The sequence below is a fragment of the Telopea speciosissima genome, chromosome 3 (assembly GCF_018873765.1).
Source record: "Telopea speciosissima isolate NSW1024214 ecotype Mountain lineage chromosome 3, Tspe_v1, whole genome shotgun sequence".
Lineage (NCBI taxonomy): Eukaryota > Viridiplantae > Streptophyta > Magnoliopsida > Proteales > Proteaceae > Telopea > Telopea speciosissima.
In genome coordinates, this window is record NC_057918.1 from 54692363 (window position 1) to 54710112 (window position 17750).

General features: G+C 37.3%; 1 protein-coding gene across 1 annotated transcript in view; it reads right to left on the bottom strand.

Annotated features, from left to right (window-relative positions):
- Positions 1-9970: 9970 nt before the first annotated feature.
- LOC122656258 (integrin-linked protein kinase 1-like) overlaps positions 9971-17750 on the bottom strand; it is a 146887-nt gene continuing 139107 nt past the window's right edge. Inside the window, exons 12-13 of the mRNA XM_043850740.1 lie at positions 16336-16467; positions 9971-10115 (exon numbers count right to left, since the gene is read on the bottom strand). Coding sequence (XP_043706675.1) covers positions 10109-10115; positions 16336-16467 — 139 coding nt within the window. The 3' untranslated portion in view covers positions 9971-10108. The remainder of the gene's footprint in view (positions 10116-16335; positions 16468-17750) is intronic.

Consider the following 17750-nt stretch of genomic DNA (forward strand, 5'->3'; position numbering starts at 1 on the left):
TCTAACCCATTCATGTTCTGTTCTTTCAATGAGTATGATTATGTCTAAGCCTATGATACTGAATGAATATGATTAGGGCTATTTTTTCATCGAATTTTTCTTACCTGTATGTGTTATACTGCTCTTATTAATTTTCTCTAATTATTATGACATTTTTTAATTGTCCAACAATGAATGTAAGGTGTTCTATTCAATATAAATGGACTGGCAATGTGTTCAGAAAATTTGTTGACCTAGACAAGTATGGGTACTTGAATATGGTTTTTGACATCTACAATATAGTCATTAAGCATGTACCAGTAGGCCATAATGTAAGCTTCAAAGTTAGATGTAAAATGCCTGATGGAGTGGATATAGAGGTGACAGATGACTGTCTTATATATCAGTTGTTTGGATTGTCTGGGATGCCAATCATCAATATGGAAGTTTATGATCTTGAAGATAGCCTTAATAACATTAACAATTATACAATCAACAATTTTCCTAACGGTATTATTTATAGAGAAGAAATAGTTGAGCAGCCAGTTGAATTTGGTTCCACAGTTGATGGTACACAGCTTGGGAGAAGTCAGACTAGAGATAGGGTTGGAAGGGTAAAGCAGACTGCTAGAAGAGGTGGTGGTGTGTGTCAGGTATCAACTAGTGCTACTAGCAGTGGTAGTGATTCTACTGCTATTGCTACTGCTAATGTAAATACTACTAGTAAAGGTAAAGCTACGACTAATTCTGCTGCTGTTGTCATGAGTGGAAGATTTGCAAGTACAACGAAGGCTACTAGTAGTGGGTTGAAGAAGACAGGTGATGAATTGTTACCAAGTAGTAGTAGACCGAGGAAGGGTCTTGATGATTTCAGAGTAGTTAACAATAGTATGGTCGAGTCAGAAGAATCTTTGCATAGTTCTCATCCATCCAGTAGTGATGAAGAATGGAGACTACAAAGTGATGATGATGATTAGGATGATGATGAAAGTGAAATGGACAGCAGTGAATGTGATGCAGATGATTTAGAAAGAAAGAGTGATGGGAATAGTGAGAAGAGCCATGATGATATATTTGAGCATGAATTTGAAGATATTGTTTCTAATGACTCTAGGAGAGTAACTTTGGAAAAAGGAAACATTTATGATGATGCGCATCACTTCAGGGCTACCCTCCAGAACTTTGTGATTCAAGAGGGTTTTGAGAAGTTGTTCTTAAAAAATGGTAAAGAAAGAGTAACGGTTGTATGTAAAGCAAGTGGATGTACTTGGAGGGTCCATGCTTCCCGTGTTTCATTGACTAAGGTTGCTGACCTGACTTTTATGATAAAGTCATACAATGCTCGGCTTACATCAAGAAGACAAAACATAAGAGTGCCACATCCAAATGGATAGTAGGAAAAATTGCAAATCAGATGAAGACTGATCCAAAAATGAATGTGAAAGGGGTGAAGGAAGTATTGGATGTATCTGACATTCAAGTCTTTTATATGAAGATGCACAGGGCACACAATATTGATGTAGAAATTAATCAAGGAAGTTTTGAGAAGTCATATGCACTGTTACCTGAGTATGCTGATTTGATCTTGAAGACTATGCCTGGTAATATGTTCAGACTTCGATATAATCAGAGGCATGACATGTCATAGCCTCCGGTGTTTAAGAGGTTGTTTATTTTATTTCAAGCATGCAAAGGTTTCAGGAAGGGATGTAGACCTTTCATTGATATTGATGGATGTCATCTCAAGGGAGAATATGGTGGTATTCTATTGTCAACCATATCTGTTGATGGGAACAATGCCTTGTTCCCTATTACATTTGGAATAGTAGAAGTAGAATGCAAAGACAGTTGGTTGTTTTTCCTTGAATGTTTACATGAGGCACTTGAAGATGCTGCTCTTGATTTATCTCTGACATTTATGTTAGACAAACATAAGCTAATAGTCTATTAGTTACATATGGTATTTATTTGCAATCAAGAGCTTTAATATTGTTGTGTGTAATTGATATAAAATTGAATATGTTTTGCAGGGACTGTCAGATGCAATTAATATGATCTTCCCATATGCTCATCAAAGATGTTGCAACAGACTTTTACATCAGAATTTTAGACAAAGGTTTCCTGGTCCAATTCTTAAGAATTTTTTTTGGTCAGCCTCAAGAGTATATACTACCACCCAGTTTGAAAGTCATATGAATGGGATTAGGCAACTTAACAGTGAAGCATACTAGTGGTTAATGAACAATCCCCCAAGCATGTGGTCAAGGAATATATTTGATGAGAGGGCAAAGAGTGACCATGTCACAAATAACATATTAATGGATAGCAGATTGAAAACACATGCCTATTGTTACCTTACTTGACCAGCTAAGAGTGAAGCCGATGGAGAGAATGTATAACATGTATGAGAAGGGTTGTGGTTATGACACTGAAGGTATAATTACAATAAATTTGAAGAGAAATTTAAACATGGTGCAGCAAAAGGCAAGAGAATGTATTGTTTTTCCATCTAGTCCACAAGTTTTTGAGGTGACTGATATGTTCCAAGGTCGGGTGGTGGTAAATTTGGTAGATCACACACGTAGCTGTAGAGTGTGGAATTGTATTGGGCTGCCATGTAAACATGCAGCAACAACTATCACATTCATGAGGGGAAAACTTGAAGGATTTTCTACAGTGTGAAGACTTTTATGGATGCTTATGAGGGGATGATCCATACACTTCCTGATCTGTCTGAATTGAAACCAAGTGATCCTATCAAACTGGTACAACCTTCAGTTTTTAAAAGGAGACCAGAAAGACCTCACAAAAGCAGAAACAAAGAAGGTGATGAGGTGTACAAGGGGAGATCAACACATGTGAGATGTAGCAATTGCAAGCAAGCAAGCTACAATAAGAGGAAATGCCAGTTGGCTCCAGTGAAGGACACTGCAGCTTCTACTAGTAAGGGAGCTGATGTGAATGTATATAACCTATATGATATGCTTTTGTAGATATTTAATTTCTTGAATTTTTATTGAAATACATAAATAACTCTATTTGAGTTTGTTTTTCAATTATAGAGAAAGAAGGTGAATGAGAGCCAAGATGATACCTGTAACTCTCAAAGAATTACCAGATCACAGGCATCTGCATCTATGACACAAGAGAGTCTACAGGAAAAGACCATATCCAAATTAGCTGACAAGCAAGCACGTAGGAATGCAAAAAGGGCAGCAACTTGGCAGATGGGTGCATAAAAAGAGATGGTTGCAGACATGGGAAGTGTTTAGCTGGTTAGGAGTGTTTAGTTGGTTTGGAGTTTAGAGGTTGTTTGGAATTTAATTTGATGGGATTGAAAAGCAATTTGATGGGTTTGGCATGTAACAGTCTTATAAATCCATTTCTTGATGGGTTTTATTGATGGTGATTGGTGTGGGTCTTGAATTTGAACAAGTTATATTTTTGTGGACTTCTCTAATTTTTATTTACATTGTATTGTGATGATGATATTTACTGTGTGGATGATGATGGTATTTTTTACAGGTCTATAATATTGTCCTATATATGAGTAAATGGTATCCGTTTGATCTTGATGGTAATATTGTCTTACATACAGGTTTGTACTACTGTCATCTATATGCTGAAATGTTGTCCGTTTCAACATTGATGGTAAATATACGCAAAGTTAAAGGAATTTCAACCAATTCAATACTATTAGGCATTGCTCCCATTCAAATTCAAAAGAGAAACCTTAAAACTTGTTCTTGTCATTTTTAAACAAACAACATTACAAAGACACCACAACCTTGATTTCCTCATTTATCGACAAACAACACACAGACCAACAAAACCAAAGTTATTACTACAATCTTCAGTATTCTAAAAGAATTCTCCAAATCCTTCAATCTTTCATTCACATCACGCATCTCTTCCCAACTTTGTCGATCTTCTTGAATTCTTTCACCTATAACCTCATGGGGACGGTCTCCAGTTGTGGGCAATACTGTTGGTGCATTTATTGGGTCACATCATTTGAAGAATCCACATCCATTAGGTGTATCTGAGCAACAATAGTACAACTTGTTCTTGTTTTGTATAGACTTCGATATTCTCACTAATGCCCTTCTAAGGTGTTCAAATACAAACATGAACCTTGATTGCTCTCATTCACACTCAATGTTGACATTTTTTCCTGCAAAAACAAACATTGAAAATGTCATATGTAGAACTAGTAAACAATTTAAAAGAGAAAAAATGTTGAGTTCCAAGGGTGTGTGAGTCAATGCAATGGCAGTGGATCTAAAGACTGTTTGAGTTTGAAATCATCCATACTAGTTTTCCAACTTATCAAAATATCATTTCTTCTCTACCTCTTATTCACAACTATTCAACCCTAACATAGAGTTATAGTGTTAAATAAAGCCAAATCACATCAAGATTAGTTGGAACCTCATCAATTTGAATGGATTTAATTCAAACTAGTTTTCCGAATTATCAAAATATTGAGCAAATTCAAATAGGATCTGTATGTGATCCTCTTCTTGGCTGCCCAAATAGCTACAGAGAATCGAATTCTTGGCAGCTTCTTTGCTAGGGAAAGAAATCAATTTCATGAAATAGTAATGTCAAGCATAATGAATGAAAGGGGGAAAGAGAGAAGGGGACTGATAAAAAGGAGTAAATCTTACCTTCGCCGGAGGGTGCTTGGGCCAGGGGAACTATGCCGAAGATGGGCAGCAGCTTCTACACCTTCACCGAGGTTTTGAAGTGTAACAAAACCCTAACTCCTTGAAGGGATTTTCACGTTTAGAGAAGGGGGGTAATAAAGGGTAAAATGGTCCTAAAAATAAGTCACTAAATTAAAAGGGTAAAATGGTCCTAAAAATAAGTCACTAAATTAAAAGGGTAAAATGGTCTTTTCATTTTAAAAACTAACAGCTCACTAACACCGTGAGCCATCAGGGGGTTATACGTAAAATGTGAAACTAAGGGGGTGTTTTATTATTGTTTCAAACACCAGGGGGTGCATGTAATTTTTTTTTTATTTTTTATTTATTGTTTCTCTCACTTTTTTGGTATTTTGGAACATACTAAAACCCTAGGATAGTGGATGAACCATCCTCTTTTTTTATTTTATTATTATTTTTAAATATGCTTCGATTATTTTCTATTCCAACAATTAAGGTGTACTTTCCTTTGGCTTCAATGTTATAGTTTTGTTTTTATTTTTTTAGGGGATAATAACTGCCTGGATTTCTACTCCTATAATTAAGGTGTTCTTTCATTAGATTTCACAGTTTTTTAAACAGCTAAATGAGGTTGGGGCAATTTTGAAAGTTTGCTTTTATTTTATTTTAACGTGGCATGAGTACTAACCTACTTTGGGGATTAAAAAAAAATCTTTTTAAAATAGAAAGTAGTGGATGTAAAACAAATTTCAAACCTACTTATCTTGTAATTTCTGTTCTTATTTAGTGGATCTAAGTAAATTTCCCTAGAATAAATTGTATCCATTTGGATGGAGGGGAAGATGTCGTAAATCCAAATGAAGTTGGTTTCTTCACTCAACGAATTATTATCCGTCTAAGTTTGAGCGACACGCCATGAAGCCAAAAATAAAGATAAATTAATCTTTAGAATCACCCTCCATTTTATTTCAAACTTGCAGTCCTATCCCATTATGCCATTAAAACTACAAATCGATTTAGGCTTTCTACTTAGATCCCTCTTCATCCCAATGTCATAGGCAGAGATTAGGGAAGAAAACCTGACAAAGTTGCTCCACCAAGTTCATTGGAAAAACAATCCTCTCCAATTCCTTAAAAGTGCAGTTTGTAGTCTTTAATCACTTTTCTCACTGCACTATTAAGGAATTGGAGAAAATATTTTTCCGTGCATTTATTCTATCAAATTGAATGGCTTTGTCTTCAATCACTTTTATCCATCTAGAGGCTTTAGAAAAGGAGATCGACTCTCTTCTTTTGTTTTCCTTTCTATGATGGAGTGTCTATAACGGATGCTATCTATTGCTAAGGACGAAGGTCTTTCCCGCGGAATTAAGATAGCTCGCTCTGTTCCTCGTATTTCTCATCTTTTCTTTGCAAATGATTGTTTAATTTTTTGTTGAGCTCTTGAGAAAGACATTTTAGCAGCCAAGTCTATCCTTCAATTATTTGAAGATGTCTCAGGACAACAAATCAATATTTCAAAGAGCTCCATTCATCTTAGCAAGAATTGTAGCCTTTCTACATCTCAAAGAATCCTACACATTCTGGGTTTCAATTCTTTGACTGAGGAGTTCCTGTATTTAGAAACTAGAATGCTCTTAAACCATTCCAAATACAGTAACTTCTCACATCTCCTTTCTAGGATGAAATCTAAGCTTAGTACTTGGAAAATGGAATGCTTGTCTCTGGCAGGTAGAACAACCTTGATTAAAATCTGTCCGTAACTCGATACCTACCTATCAGATGTCAGTTTTAAATTTACTGAGTCCAACTGTCAGGAACATGAGTCCATCCAAAGTCACTTTTGGTGGGGTCACACTCGAGATTAAAGAAAAATTTGTCCAATATCATGGAATAAGCTTTGTAAACCTAAAAATCTTGGGGATTTGGGTATTCGTAGGGCTGAGATTCATAACAAAGCTGTACATCTCAAATTTGTCGCCATCTTCTATGTGGGTGAAACTGCTCCAAATATTTTTCACAAACTTCTTTCCTTTTAGCCTTAAGGAAAAGGACTTGTTTAGTTTTTTGGAAGGGTATTCTTAGGCTACGTTTGGTAACGGTCTTAAGAATATTCTTTGGCGTTCTTTCATTCTCGAAGAATGAAAAAACGGTAAATCATGTGGCAAATCGATTCATTCTTTTGGTCTTTAAGAACCCAAGAAATCCTTAAAATAATGTTCACTCAAAAAATTCGGGGTGTCACACAACATTCCTGCATCTAGGCACCCTTGGCACCATGCGGCCTCTCTGTTGCCGAGGTGGAAATGTTGTCATTGTATCGGGCTGATGCCTCTTCCTTTTGTGTTGTCCCCCATAGTGCAGCTCTACCCAAGTGTCCCCATTGATTAATATAGCATGCCTCACAACTTGTTTGTACGTCTCATACTCTTCAGTCATTATAAACATTTGGATATTAGGGTGCAAGCCTCCCTCAAATTGCCTAGCCCTCTTCTCTTTCGTATCCACAAGATACGGCGCATACCTTGACAACGCCATGGAACGACGTTCATACTCTTTGACCGACATGATCTCATGTTGGTGCTGAATGAAATCTGTCTTCTTCATCCTTTCTGTCACTGGAAAGAATTTCTCAAAGAAAGCGTTCATGAAAAGCTCCCAAATAATTTGTTGTCCAACAAAAATCCACTGGGTCATCTCGCACCAATTATAAGCTTCTCCCTGAAGCATGAAGGTAACACATTATGGGTATCGTGGTCCTGGATCGGGTTTTGGGGTCCCTTGGCGACAAAAGGGGTTTGGGATGATATGCATATGTATTAAAAATGGAGACCTAAGATTTGGGCCTAGGACCCAATGGGTGGTAGCTCTATCCTTGGTGAATGGGAAGGGCTACACATGATTCCATATGGTCTGGCCAGAAAGTTTGGGAAAGTGGTCAAGTTACGAGAATGGGAAAGTATTAACACCCCATCTCGTCTGGTTAAATCGGTCTTTCTACTAGATGCTAGATTTTGAACATTCTCCCCTAGTAACGTGTCATATACCAACATGCAAGGCTAAATATAATACGTCAAACATGATGAAAGGAAAAGGAAATATGTTATTTTATGAGTTGAAAGAGTACTTACTATGTACAGTAAACGGACTAGTTTAATAGTCTACATTGTGCCGAAATAAAAGAAAAAGTAGAAATGTATACTTGTGCGCAATAACTGATAAAATAATGAAAATGCGAGAAATACGAGATACGGGATCCCCCCGGCTTAGGTGGAGATAGATGATTGTCTTGCCTTCCACTGATTGGACAGAGTGACGGTTGAGATGATCTTTAAATCACTCTTGCTTCGGTTAGAGTAACGGTTGTAAACAAGGCCTTTCTTACTCAAACCTCGGGCAGAGTAACAGTGTCACGAGAGATCTGGAAGCCAAATGCTCGATCATCGGACGGAATAACGACATTACATAGGACTCATGGGATTTGTGGAAGGAAAATATGGGTTTAGGGTCGTAGGAATGGGTTGGGTAGGTGGACCCAGAGAGTCCATATCAAGAACAGGGTAACGAGACTGCAGATTTCAAGAGTGGAGATAGGGGAAGTCTTAGGATGAGCGAAAGAGGGCTTCAAACACTGAAACTGGCGAAACAAGGGTCTAGGAGTACACTTCCCGAGAAAAAGATGTTTTTCATATGAGGGAAGGGACCTCTATTTATAGGGGTCCCAGAGCGCTCTGCAGCGCCCATAGTTGTCAAGGCATCGCCTAGGCATCCAGGCGCCTTTGTCACGCCTTAAATTCTAGTGTCGCCTTGTTGGTGTCGACTTGGTTTCTGACCCCCTCACTCGCCTTGGTTCGCCTAAGCGCTTTGACAACTATGGCGGCACCACAGATTAAAAATTGTTACTACATATCCCCTAGCTCTTTATCCTTCATAGTTTGTCGCACTTCAATCTTAACATAACTAGGAAGGATAAAGTAAGGAACGAACATATTACAGCTGATGTGGGAGTTGCCCCGATCAATGACAAGCTTCGCGAACGTCGTTTGAAATGGTTTGGCCATGTACAATGGAGGCCAAGGACACCCCAATAAAGATAAGTAATCTGATGCCAAGTGAAGGAGCTAAAAGAGCTAGGTGAGGTTTTGAAGAATGACTTACATAGTCTGAGACTTGTGCCAAGTATGACCTTAGATAGATCCTATTGCAGAACAAATCCTTATTCATTGATAAGGAATGTCACTGGCCAAAATAACTTGGGAATTACTCCACTAGGATTTGGGTTCTAGGTGGGATTACCTGAATTTTTATTTGTACACTCCTAAATTGGTCACGTGTGAGATGATTTAGAAGCCATGAAGATTCAATTTCCTACAATTGATCTTGAGAACAAGATCAAATTTTAGGAATTAGATTATTATACGTAAAGCCATGCATGGGTAGGGTTATGTACATAGTATATGAAGTAGTTTGTTCACATTATGTAAATCGTTGGGCGTAGTTATATGGAATGAGTTAGTGGAGGTAAAGATTGATTACGTGGGTCATTAAGTAGTTATAATTGTATGCTATTTATTCATGAATTTGAAAGAAAAGAGTTTTGAAATCCTTCAATTATCTTAAGAGATGAGGTAGGCTTTGCCAAGATAGCAAACTTCGTCCGTAAAGCCAAAGTCGAGACGGGACTCCAGGTATGTATCATCAGTTCATCACTAGTCACTTGTACATGTGTGTATGTGTGTGTCTGAGAGAGAGAGAGAGAGAGAGAGAGAGAGAGAGTTATATTAACTCCAATTCGTAGGTCCATCCAAGGCTTTTGGTGTCGGTCTGGACCTTTGACTAATCTCCATCAATTGTTCGAGGTAATCCGTTGAAGGGCATTCCAAATATATATAGAGGATCAGATAGAGACATTTAGAGGAAAAATATCGAAAATTTGTCATATTTTTTATCATCCTCAAAAAGAGGACATAAGGTAGCTGAGTAGCAGAAAATCAATAAGAAATTCCTTTCATAGATTCTTAAACTACCACGATTAAGCTTTGAAAGGGCAAAAAAAAAACAACTCTGTATCCGCAGATAGGGAATGTTTACCTGGCAAGGATCAAAGGAAATATCGCACAATAAAGAAATAATTTATTGTATAAGTGCAGTGGGTCGAAAAGAAACTTCTCAAATACATACATATGAACAGTTACAGTTTTTCAAAAGAAACAAACCTATATTATTATTGAAATAATTTTATTAGTCCCAACTCACAATTCCTTTTTTTTTTTTTTCCTGATAAGATTTGCACTTTATTTGTCCCAACTTCCAACTTTTTCCCCCTCTCTATGGTAAGATTTTCCCTTTTTTTTGTTCCAACCCCGAACTACCTTCCTTATGTGATACATGATAACAGCACAACACCAAGATCCTCTCCCGTTCTTCATCCACTTCTTGTTGGCTTCAATGATTCTTCCTCATTTCCTGCACAAATGAGAGAATCAACAACCAATATTTTTAATGAATGAATTTGCTCCCTGTTTGGTGAGTAAGTAAAATAGAAGCATATAATGAGTTTGTAATGAAATTTGATTAGAAAGACATGAATAATTTTGTAATGAAATTTGATTAGAAAGACATGAATAATGTAACAGGAAATACAGGAAACAGGAAACAGGAAAAAAATTCATTCCATACCCACATTCAGAAACTAACAAGATATACATCAATGATTACGCAAATTTCTACCGAAAAATAAAAAAAATTGATTAAGCAAATTGAACAAAATCTGATTCAGATATAGAACTGTTTTTTACTCTAATTGTTCTCTTATCTTCTTATATATCCAGTATCGAAGATTAAAGAACATGAATAATAGTGATGCAGGAAAAAGGAACCTCATTATTCTTCACCCATCAGAAAACAAGACATGCAACGATGTACAAGTAAATTGAGCAAAATTTTATAGGGTAGTTATTGGTGTCACAAGTGTTTGTGACATTTCCAGAAGTCACAATAAAGATCGTAGCCATCCATTTTCATGGTTTTTCCTAACTAAACCGTCTATTCTTGCTCAGAGTTGGGAGATGCACAGTAATGGGTAGAATACTAGTACACAGGATGCATGCCAATATACATGGGGTATTTGATTGAATTAGACTAAAATTTGACACGTGGCTAATCTAGACCATGTCCTCTCTATCCAATGGTTGGAATGGACACATCATCTGTCCACATGGCAGGATAGGTGTCTTGCGAGGTTTGAAAAAATAATTAATCCTTGTAACAATAATATTTGGCCAAGTTGTATATAAATAAATAAATAAATAAATATATATATATATTATAAGCAAAAGTGATCAATGATGTCTCTTGTCTCTCCTTGAGAGTGAGTTGTGGGCAACCTTTTTGTCTGGTTCTATATAATGGTATGTAAGCATAGATTCTCAGTTGGATTTCAGATTTGAATGGAATGAAATTGGATTTTGTTGAGTACCGGCCTGGCCTGGACTTTTGAGTTCTCCCCTCTCTAATCTTCTTCCTCGTCCCTCCCCCTGCGAGATCTTCTATTTCTTCCCTTCTTTTCATCTCTCTCTTCTGCTTTTCTGTTTCCTTTCACTGTTTGTGTTACAAAGGAATTCGAAAGGGAGATGTGGATATCCCTCAAAAAATCTTTGTTCAACTTCATTTTTGGAGCTTGAGTTACTTCTGACAAACGACCTAAAACTCAGAATATTTTGCCCAAATCATTCCCCTATCGTGAGATCGAACCAAGGATCACCGCTGGTTCTGTAAGTTGCTGCAGAGACTCACTTCAGGCTGCTGGTTCTCTGTCGTCGCCTAATCTTTTGGGTAGATTCCAGTAGATCTTCAGACATAAGAGAAGAACTTATTGACTGAATCTCAGGTTGAAAAGTGCTGCAGTTAAGGAGTTCTTCCTTTCGAAGTCCTCCATTATCTTCTACCCTGCTGTCATAGTTGGCAGGGCGGCAAGGCGACCTAAGGCGGCGGAGGGATGCTTAAGCGCTTAGGCGACAAGGCGCCCGCCTAGGCGACAAAGGCGACCAAGTGTTATTTTTAATTTCCCCTCTTTTCTAACATTATTTAGTTCATAAAAAAATCAACAATAAGCCACATCAAATCATAAAAAATCAATATTAAGCAACATCAAGTCATCAAAAATCAACATTAAGTCACATCAAGTAATCAAAAATGAATATTAACATAAAAAATCAACATAGAACTAGAAGACAGCAGAATTGAAGAAGCAAGTTATTTGAAGTTTGAAACAATCAAAACATACATTTGGTTTATATTGTTCTTCGAAAATATGATCTTATCAAAAACTGCTCCCGATTTAGAGAAATGATCTTGTTCTCTAAGAAGTTTAACCGATCAAATGGTCTTATTTTTACATGAGACCTTGTATTAGGTAGAACACAAAACCAGCTTTCCAACAAATCCAAGATTACTTAAATCTGATTTATATTGAAGGAGTTATGTTCCGGTCAAACCTTATTTGGTGTTCGCGAATGCTGTCAAAATCACTTTGAATGAAAATATTTTTTGAAGTATCAACACAAATGAATATTTTACCACACTTTGGGTTTTTAGCAATATTTTACCATATTAAGATTTTTGGAATTTTATATTTGACAAAAACCCAGAATTAGAAAGTTGAAAATTTCACCTACCACAAAAAATCTAGTTTTTGTTCTTGAACTGGGGGTTGACTTTTTATCCTTTTGGAATTTGATTTTTTAACTATTTTTATTGGATTCATTGGATTCAAGTAGGGGGTATTTGCTTATTTATGAATAATATCTGAAGTAAATGAAATACAAATATAAAAACCTCCGAACCTAGTCCGATACCAATTAAATGATATTTTGCATAAATAAGTGCCAAAACCTGGTCCGATACCAATCAAACCAGTGCAAGGTGCCCTGCACTAAGGCGGTAGTCGCCCAGGCCCCTAGAGATCCGCCTGGATGCCTAGGCGTTGCCGCCTTGACAAATATGCCTGCTGTTTAAGTCCAAGGTAGAAGACAAACCCCTCCCCTTCCTTTTTGACATAAGCCTTTTACTTAAGTTCCATAACTGCCCTTCCTTTCTTTCATTATTCTAACTTGTCCTTTATTTTGTGTTGTTCCCAAGTTTACCCTTATTCTATAATTCCTAATTCTCTTTGCATCCCATTTCAAAGAGATTTTAACCACATCTAACCCCCTTAGCCCTTCCTTTGTGGAATGTCTCTTCGAACCTCTCCCCCCCTCCATTGGTCTTGCCTCCACCTTTTCCTTACCTTCTACTGATGAGATCAAGGAAGCTGTGTTTAGAATTGGCACCTCAAAGGCTCTTGGGGCCGATGGGATCTCGGCAGGTTTCTACCATCATTGTTGGGATATTATTCAGCCCGATATTCCAAAATTTGTTCATCATTTCTTCTCTTCCTCGTCTCTACCCTTTGGAATCAACCATACGTTAGACATGTTAATTCCCAAAAAGGAAGCTGCATGTAGGGTAGAGGACTACAGATTTATTAGCCTTTGTAACGTTTCTTAAAAAATCCTTACCAAAATTTTGGCTAATAGATTGAAACACTTTCTGCCCGAAATTATTTCCTTCTCCCAAGCTGCCTTTGCCAAAGGCCGCTAAATCTCAGACAATATTATTACTGCTCAGGAGATTTTTCATTTCTGAAAAAGAAAAAAACAGGGAAAACATGTTACATGGCTCTTAAGCTAGACATGTTTAAGGCTTATGACAGAGTTGAATGGGTTTTCTTAAAAGCACTTTTTCGGTTCCTGGGTTTCGACCAAAAATGGATTGACCTCATCTCTGATGTTCTCCATTGCTCCTTTTCCATCAAACTGAAAGGTAGTTGTTTTGAATTTTTTGAACCCTCCGGAGGATCGAGGCAGGGATGCCCGCTTAGCCCCTATCTCTTTATCCTCACAATGGAGTGTCTCTCAAGACTTCTCAACACCTACAAAGACCTCAACCTTTTTAAAGGAATTAAGATTGCAAGAAGGGCCCCCGAAATTACCTACCTACTCTCTGCCGATGACACTCTCATCTTCTGTAGAGCGGCCCCTGAAGATGTTAATACACTCAAAGCAATCCTCAACCTCTTTGAATCACTTTCAAGTCAACAACTGAATATGTCAAAGAGTAGTATTTTTTTCAGCAAAAATACTCCATCATCCGTGATAAATGATATTAAAAGAATTCTTGAAGTACCTGACATGAGTGACAATGCTAAATATCTAGGTACATCCATCTTCCCTCATCGATCCAAGAAAGTTACCCTATCTTCCATTTTCAATCGAGTTTGTACTAGACTAGAGGACTGGAAATCCAATCTCCTATCCCAAGCTGGACGCATTGTCCTCCACTCCATCCCCACATTTCAAATGACCTGCTTCCTTTTCCTAAAGTCTTTATGTTCTCAACTAGATTCCCTTAGTTCAGCTTTCTAGAAAGGCCACACCTCATCGAATAAAGGTTTCTCCCCAATTCATTGGGGGAAAATTTGTAAACCTAAGAGTGTTGGTGGTCTAGGCATTTGACTCCATTGGAACCATAATAGAGCCCTTCTCCTGAAACGGACCTGGAGGCTAGTCCACAATCCAAACCATCTTTGGGCAAGGATCCTAAAATCCAAGTACTTTCCATCCCTCCTTGAACCAACAACCAACTTCACTACTGGGTCATGAACTTGGAATAATATCCGTGCTGTGCTCCCTATATTCAGAACTATGGTAAGGTGTAGCATTGGAACTGGTACCAATGTCAATATTTGGTCTGATCCTTGGATCCCACTGCAGCAAGGAGTTTCTTTACCCTCCGTTGTCCAACAAAATAGAATTTACCTTACGGTTGACGAACTGATCATTGATAGATCCTAGAATACCTCCCTCATATCCTCCCTATTTCAACCTCTATTAGTCAAACCATCATTTCAATCCCTCTCTTCCAATACCCCCATGAGGATAAGTTGTTTACCTTCACAAGTAAATCTGGGAACCTATCGACCAAGAGTGCCGCAGCTTTCCTTGTTTCGATCACCAATGGTCAACTAGGGGTGTAAATGAATAGCCGAAATCCGTTTCCGTATTCGTATCCGTATCTGTTTAGCACTATCCGGATCCGTCTGAAAGCTAAACGGATGCGGATATGGATAGGCTATAGCTATCCGAAAAGCTATATTTACATGTAAACGGATAAAATATCCGATCCGTATCCGTGTCCGTACTCATTTAGCACTATCCGAATCCGTCCGAAAGCTAATCGGATGCGGATGCGGATATAGCACTATCCGAGCTGAATCCGATCCGTTTACATCCCTATGGTCAACATAAGGTTTGGAACCAGATATGGAGGCTTAAAATTCATCCAAAATTCAAACTTTTCCTTTGGAAGGTCCTTAATGATGGTTTATCCACGGGATAAATTACAAAAGATACATCCCAACTTGGCTCTCTGCCCTGTGTGTATAGAGACAACTGAAACCATTTGGCATATCTTCCTAACGTGCCCCACTTTCAAAAAGAATCTGGGAGGGAGGAATGTTGGGCCTTAGAACTGAATTGTAAAAGGAAGTAATCTGAGAGAAGCCATTTCACATCTGATTCTTGATGACACAACTTTGACGAAATCTGAGGGAGATAGAGTGCTAGGAATAGCTAGCATTACTCTGTATTTCATTTGGCAAAACAAGAATAGATCGGTATTTCATGACAACAAACTTCACCCCTCTATTATTTTCCAGAAAATAAATAGATGGGTGAATAATAATCATTTGATCAACACAAGGGCGGAGAACGTTGAGAATCTACAACTTTCTCAGAATAGCTCACAACAACAGACTCTGATTCCAATGGGATTTTATCTGGAACTAGAAACCATGGATTCCGGCATTCTGATCACAGATGGAAGTTTTAACCCCACTTCAAAGAATGGAGGTTGGGGATCTGCTCTAATTTTGAAACAAAAATTCTATGCATCTTCCATGAACTTTGGATTTGCAGGAACAGCACATGAAACAGAACTCAGAGGACTCAAAGAGGGGCTTGAAGGGGCACTTCTATTGGAATGCAGAGAACTAACAATCTGGACAGACTGAAGAACTCAAGAATTGATTGACAAATGAGGAGGGCCTTGGGAACTTTTTCATCTTCTTCTGGATATTAAAACAATTTTCTTATTTTTTTGGTCTGTACTAGTAATTAAGCAACCCAGACATTTAATCCTGCCTGCTCATAACTTAGCAATGCATGCTAGAACCTCCCAGATAACATCAAATTGTATGACTTTTAATCTATTATTTTCTTAGTTCATAAAAAAAATCCTAATTCTCTATGTGCTTTGTCTTTATTCTAAGTGATCCTCTCCTATTAGGATAATTATGACCCTGACACTCCCTTTTAACTTTGGGATATTTACAATCCAGCCATTCATTTTGCTAGCTTGCAGTAATTACAGAATTGCCATCCAACATTTGATTTGAGTTGTTTAATACTTGGCTAGGTCTTTAAGCGAACCCATCGGGGTTTTGTGACCTGGGTTCTGCATCAGGTACCAAAAGTCTCCATTTTGAAAAGTATGATATACAGTGAATATTGAACATACAATATGGTTCTTTTCTATACTCAGAATTAGGATAAAAACTTATAGTGATTACTTGGTAAAAGAGGCATACCAAGGAAGCTTAAATGTTTCTTTCCACCATCCGTGCTTGGAACAGTTTGCAACAATTTTGTCAAGCCGTACGATAATCTCGGAAAATGTTGGTCTTACCAAAGGTTCTGGGTTCCAACATTCTTCAATCAACCTGTATAAATTGAATAGAGAAAAACTGTTATCAGATATCTAAATATTGTTTTCTAACAGATTTAAAAAGGAAAGGTCAATGCCCCCCTCCAAAACAAAAAAGGATACAAGTGAAAAGACATTAGTAGATGTTGAAGTACTGTTCACACGACACTGTTCATGTTTGTGTTTTATAATTAGGATTATAAACTCCTACTTCTATTAGGATTTGTTCTATTTCTACTTTCTGTTTTATATTTGTGGATCCTATTGTGATTAGGAATCCTTCTTGTAATCTGAATATTTGAGTAATATAAATAAGACAATGAGAAGGGGGACTGTGTACTCTATTCTCACAACCACAGTCCCTTCTCCTTCTCTCCATCACTTCTTCTTCTTCTTCTCCTTCTCTTCTCATTCACGGTTTTGGTTCTTCACCTTTATATTTTGTTACATGGTATCAGAGCATAACATAGTTGTCATGGCGTCGCCATGGCGTCATATCGCTGGAGAAGTGGGCATATCGACCACCGATATGGATGATGTAAGAATATCGACCGATATGGCCTCCATGTCGTCGCCATGGCACCGCCATGGACACCATACCACGACATATGGCCATATCGGGCGACATGGTTGTTTCAAATTATAAAACTTAATTTTTTAACAATAATTTTTTTAACCATTTTTTATTTTAATGCTTTTTCCTTAACATAAAAAAATTAAAAAAAACATCAAACAGAAAACACTAATACACTATTGACTAATACACAATCACATATTCACATCAGCAAATTTTTTTTTAATTTAGATGGATTGTTTATTAGCTTTATTTACTCAATATAAATTACGTTCTTGTAATTGTTTTTTTGTTTTGTTACTTTTGTAGTCACTTTCATATGAATCATATCTCAACTCTCATGATTTTTCAATTTTATTACCAGCAAGACTATTGCTCTCAATTATTTGATATCAATTATTACACTTTCATGAATTAAACCATAGTAGATTAGTAGTACACTTTCATGTTAATTTTTTATGTTATAGGGTATATATTATAGCATACTAAATGACATTAAACATAGAGAAAATAAAAAATAAAACATGGTCGATATGATTGCCATGGCGGGCGACATGTTTATATCGACATGACACCCCAACACCGACTTGGATCGCCGTGACGACATGACAACTATGGAGCATAACCATTAGGTTGTTGTCTCCTGCGATTTTGGTTTGAGGGTCTTCTTAAAGTTTTAATTTCTTCTACGGGTGCAGCACCCTCTGCTGCATATATGGATTAAG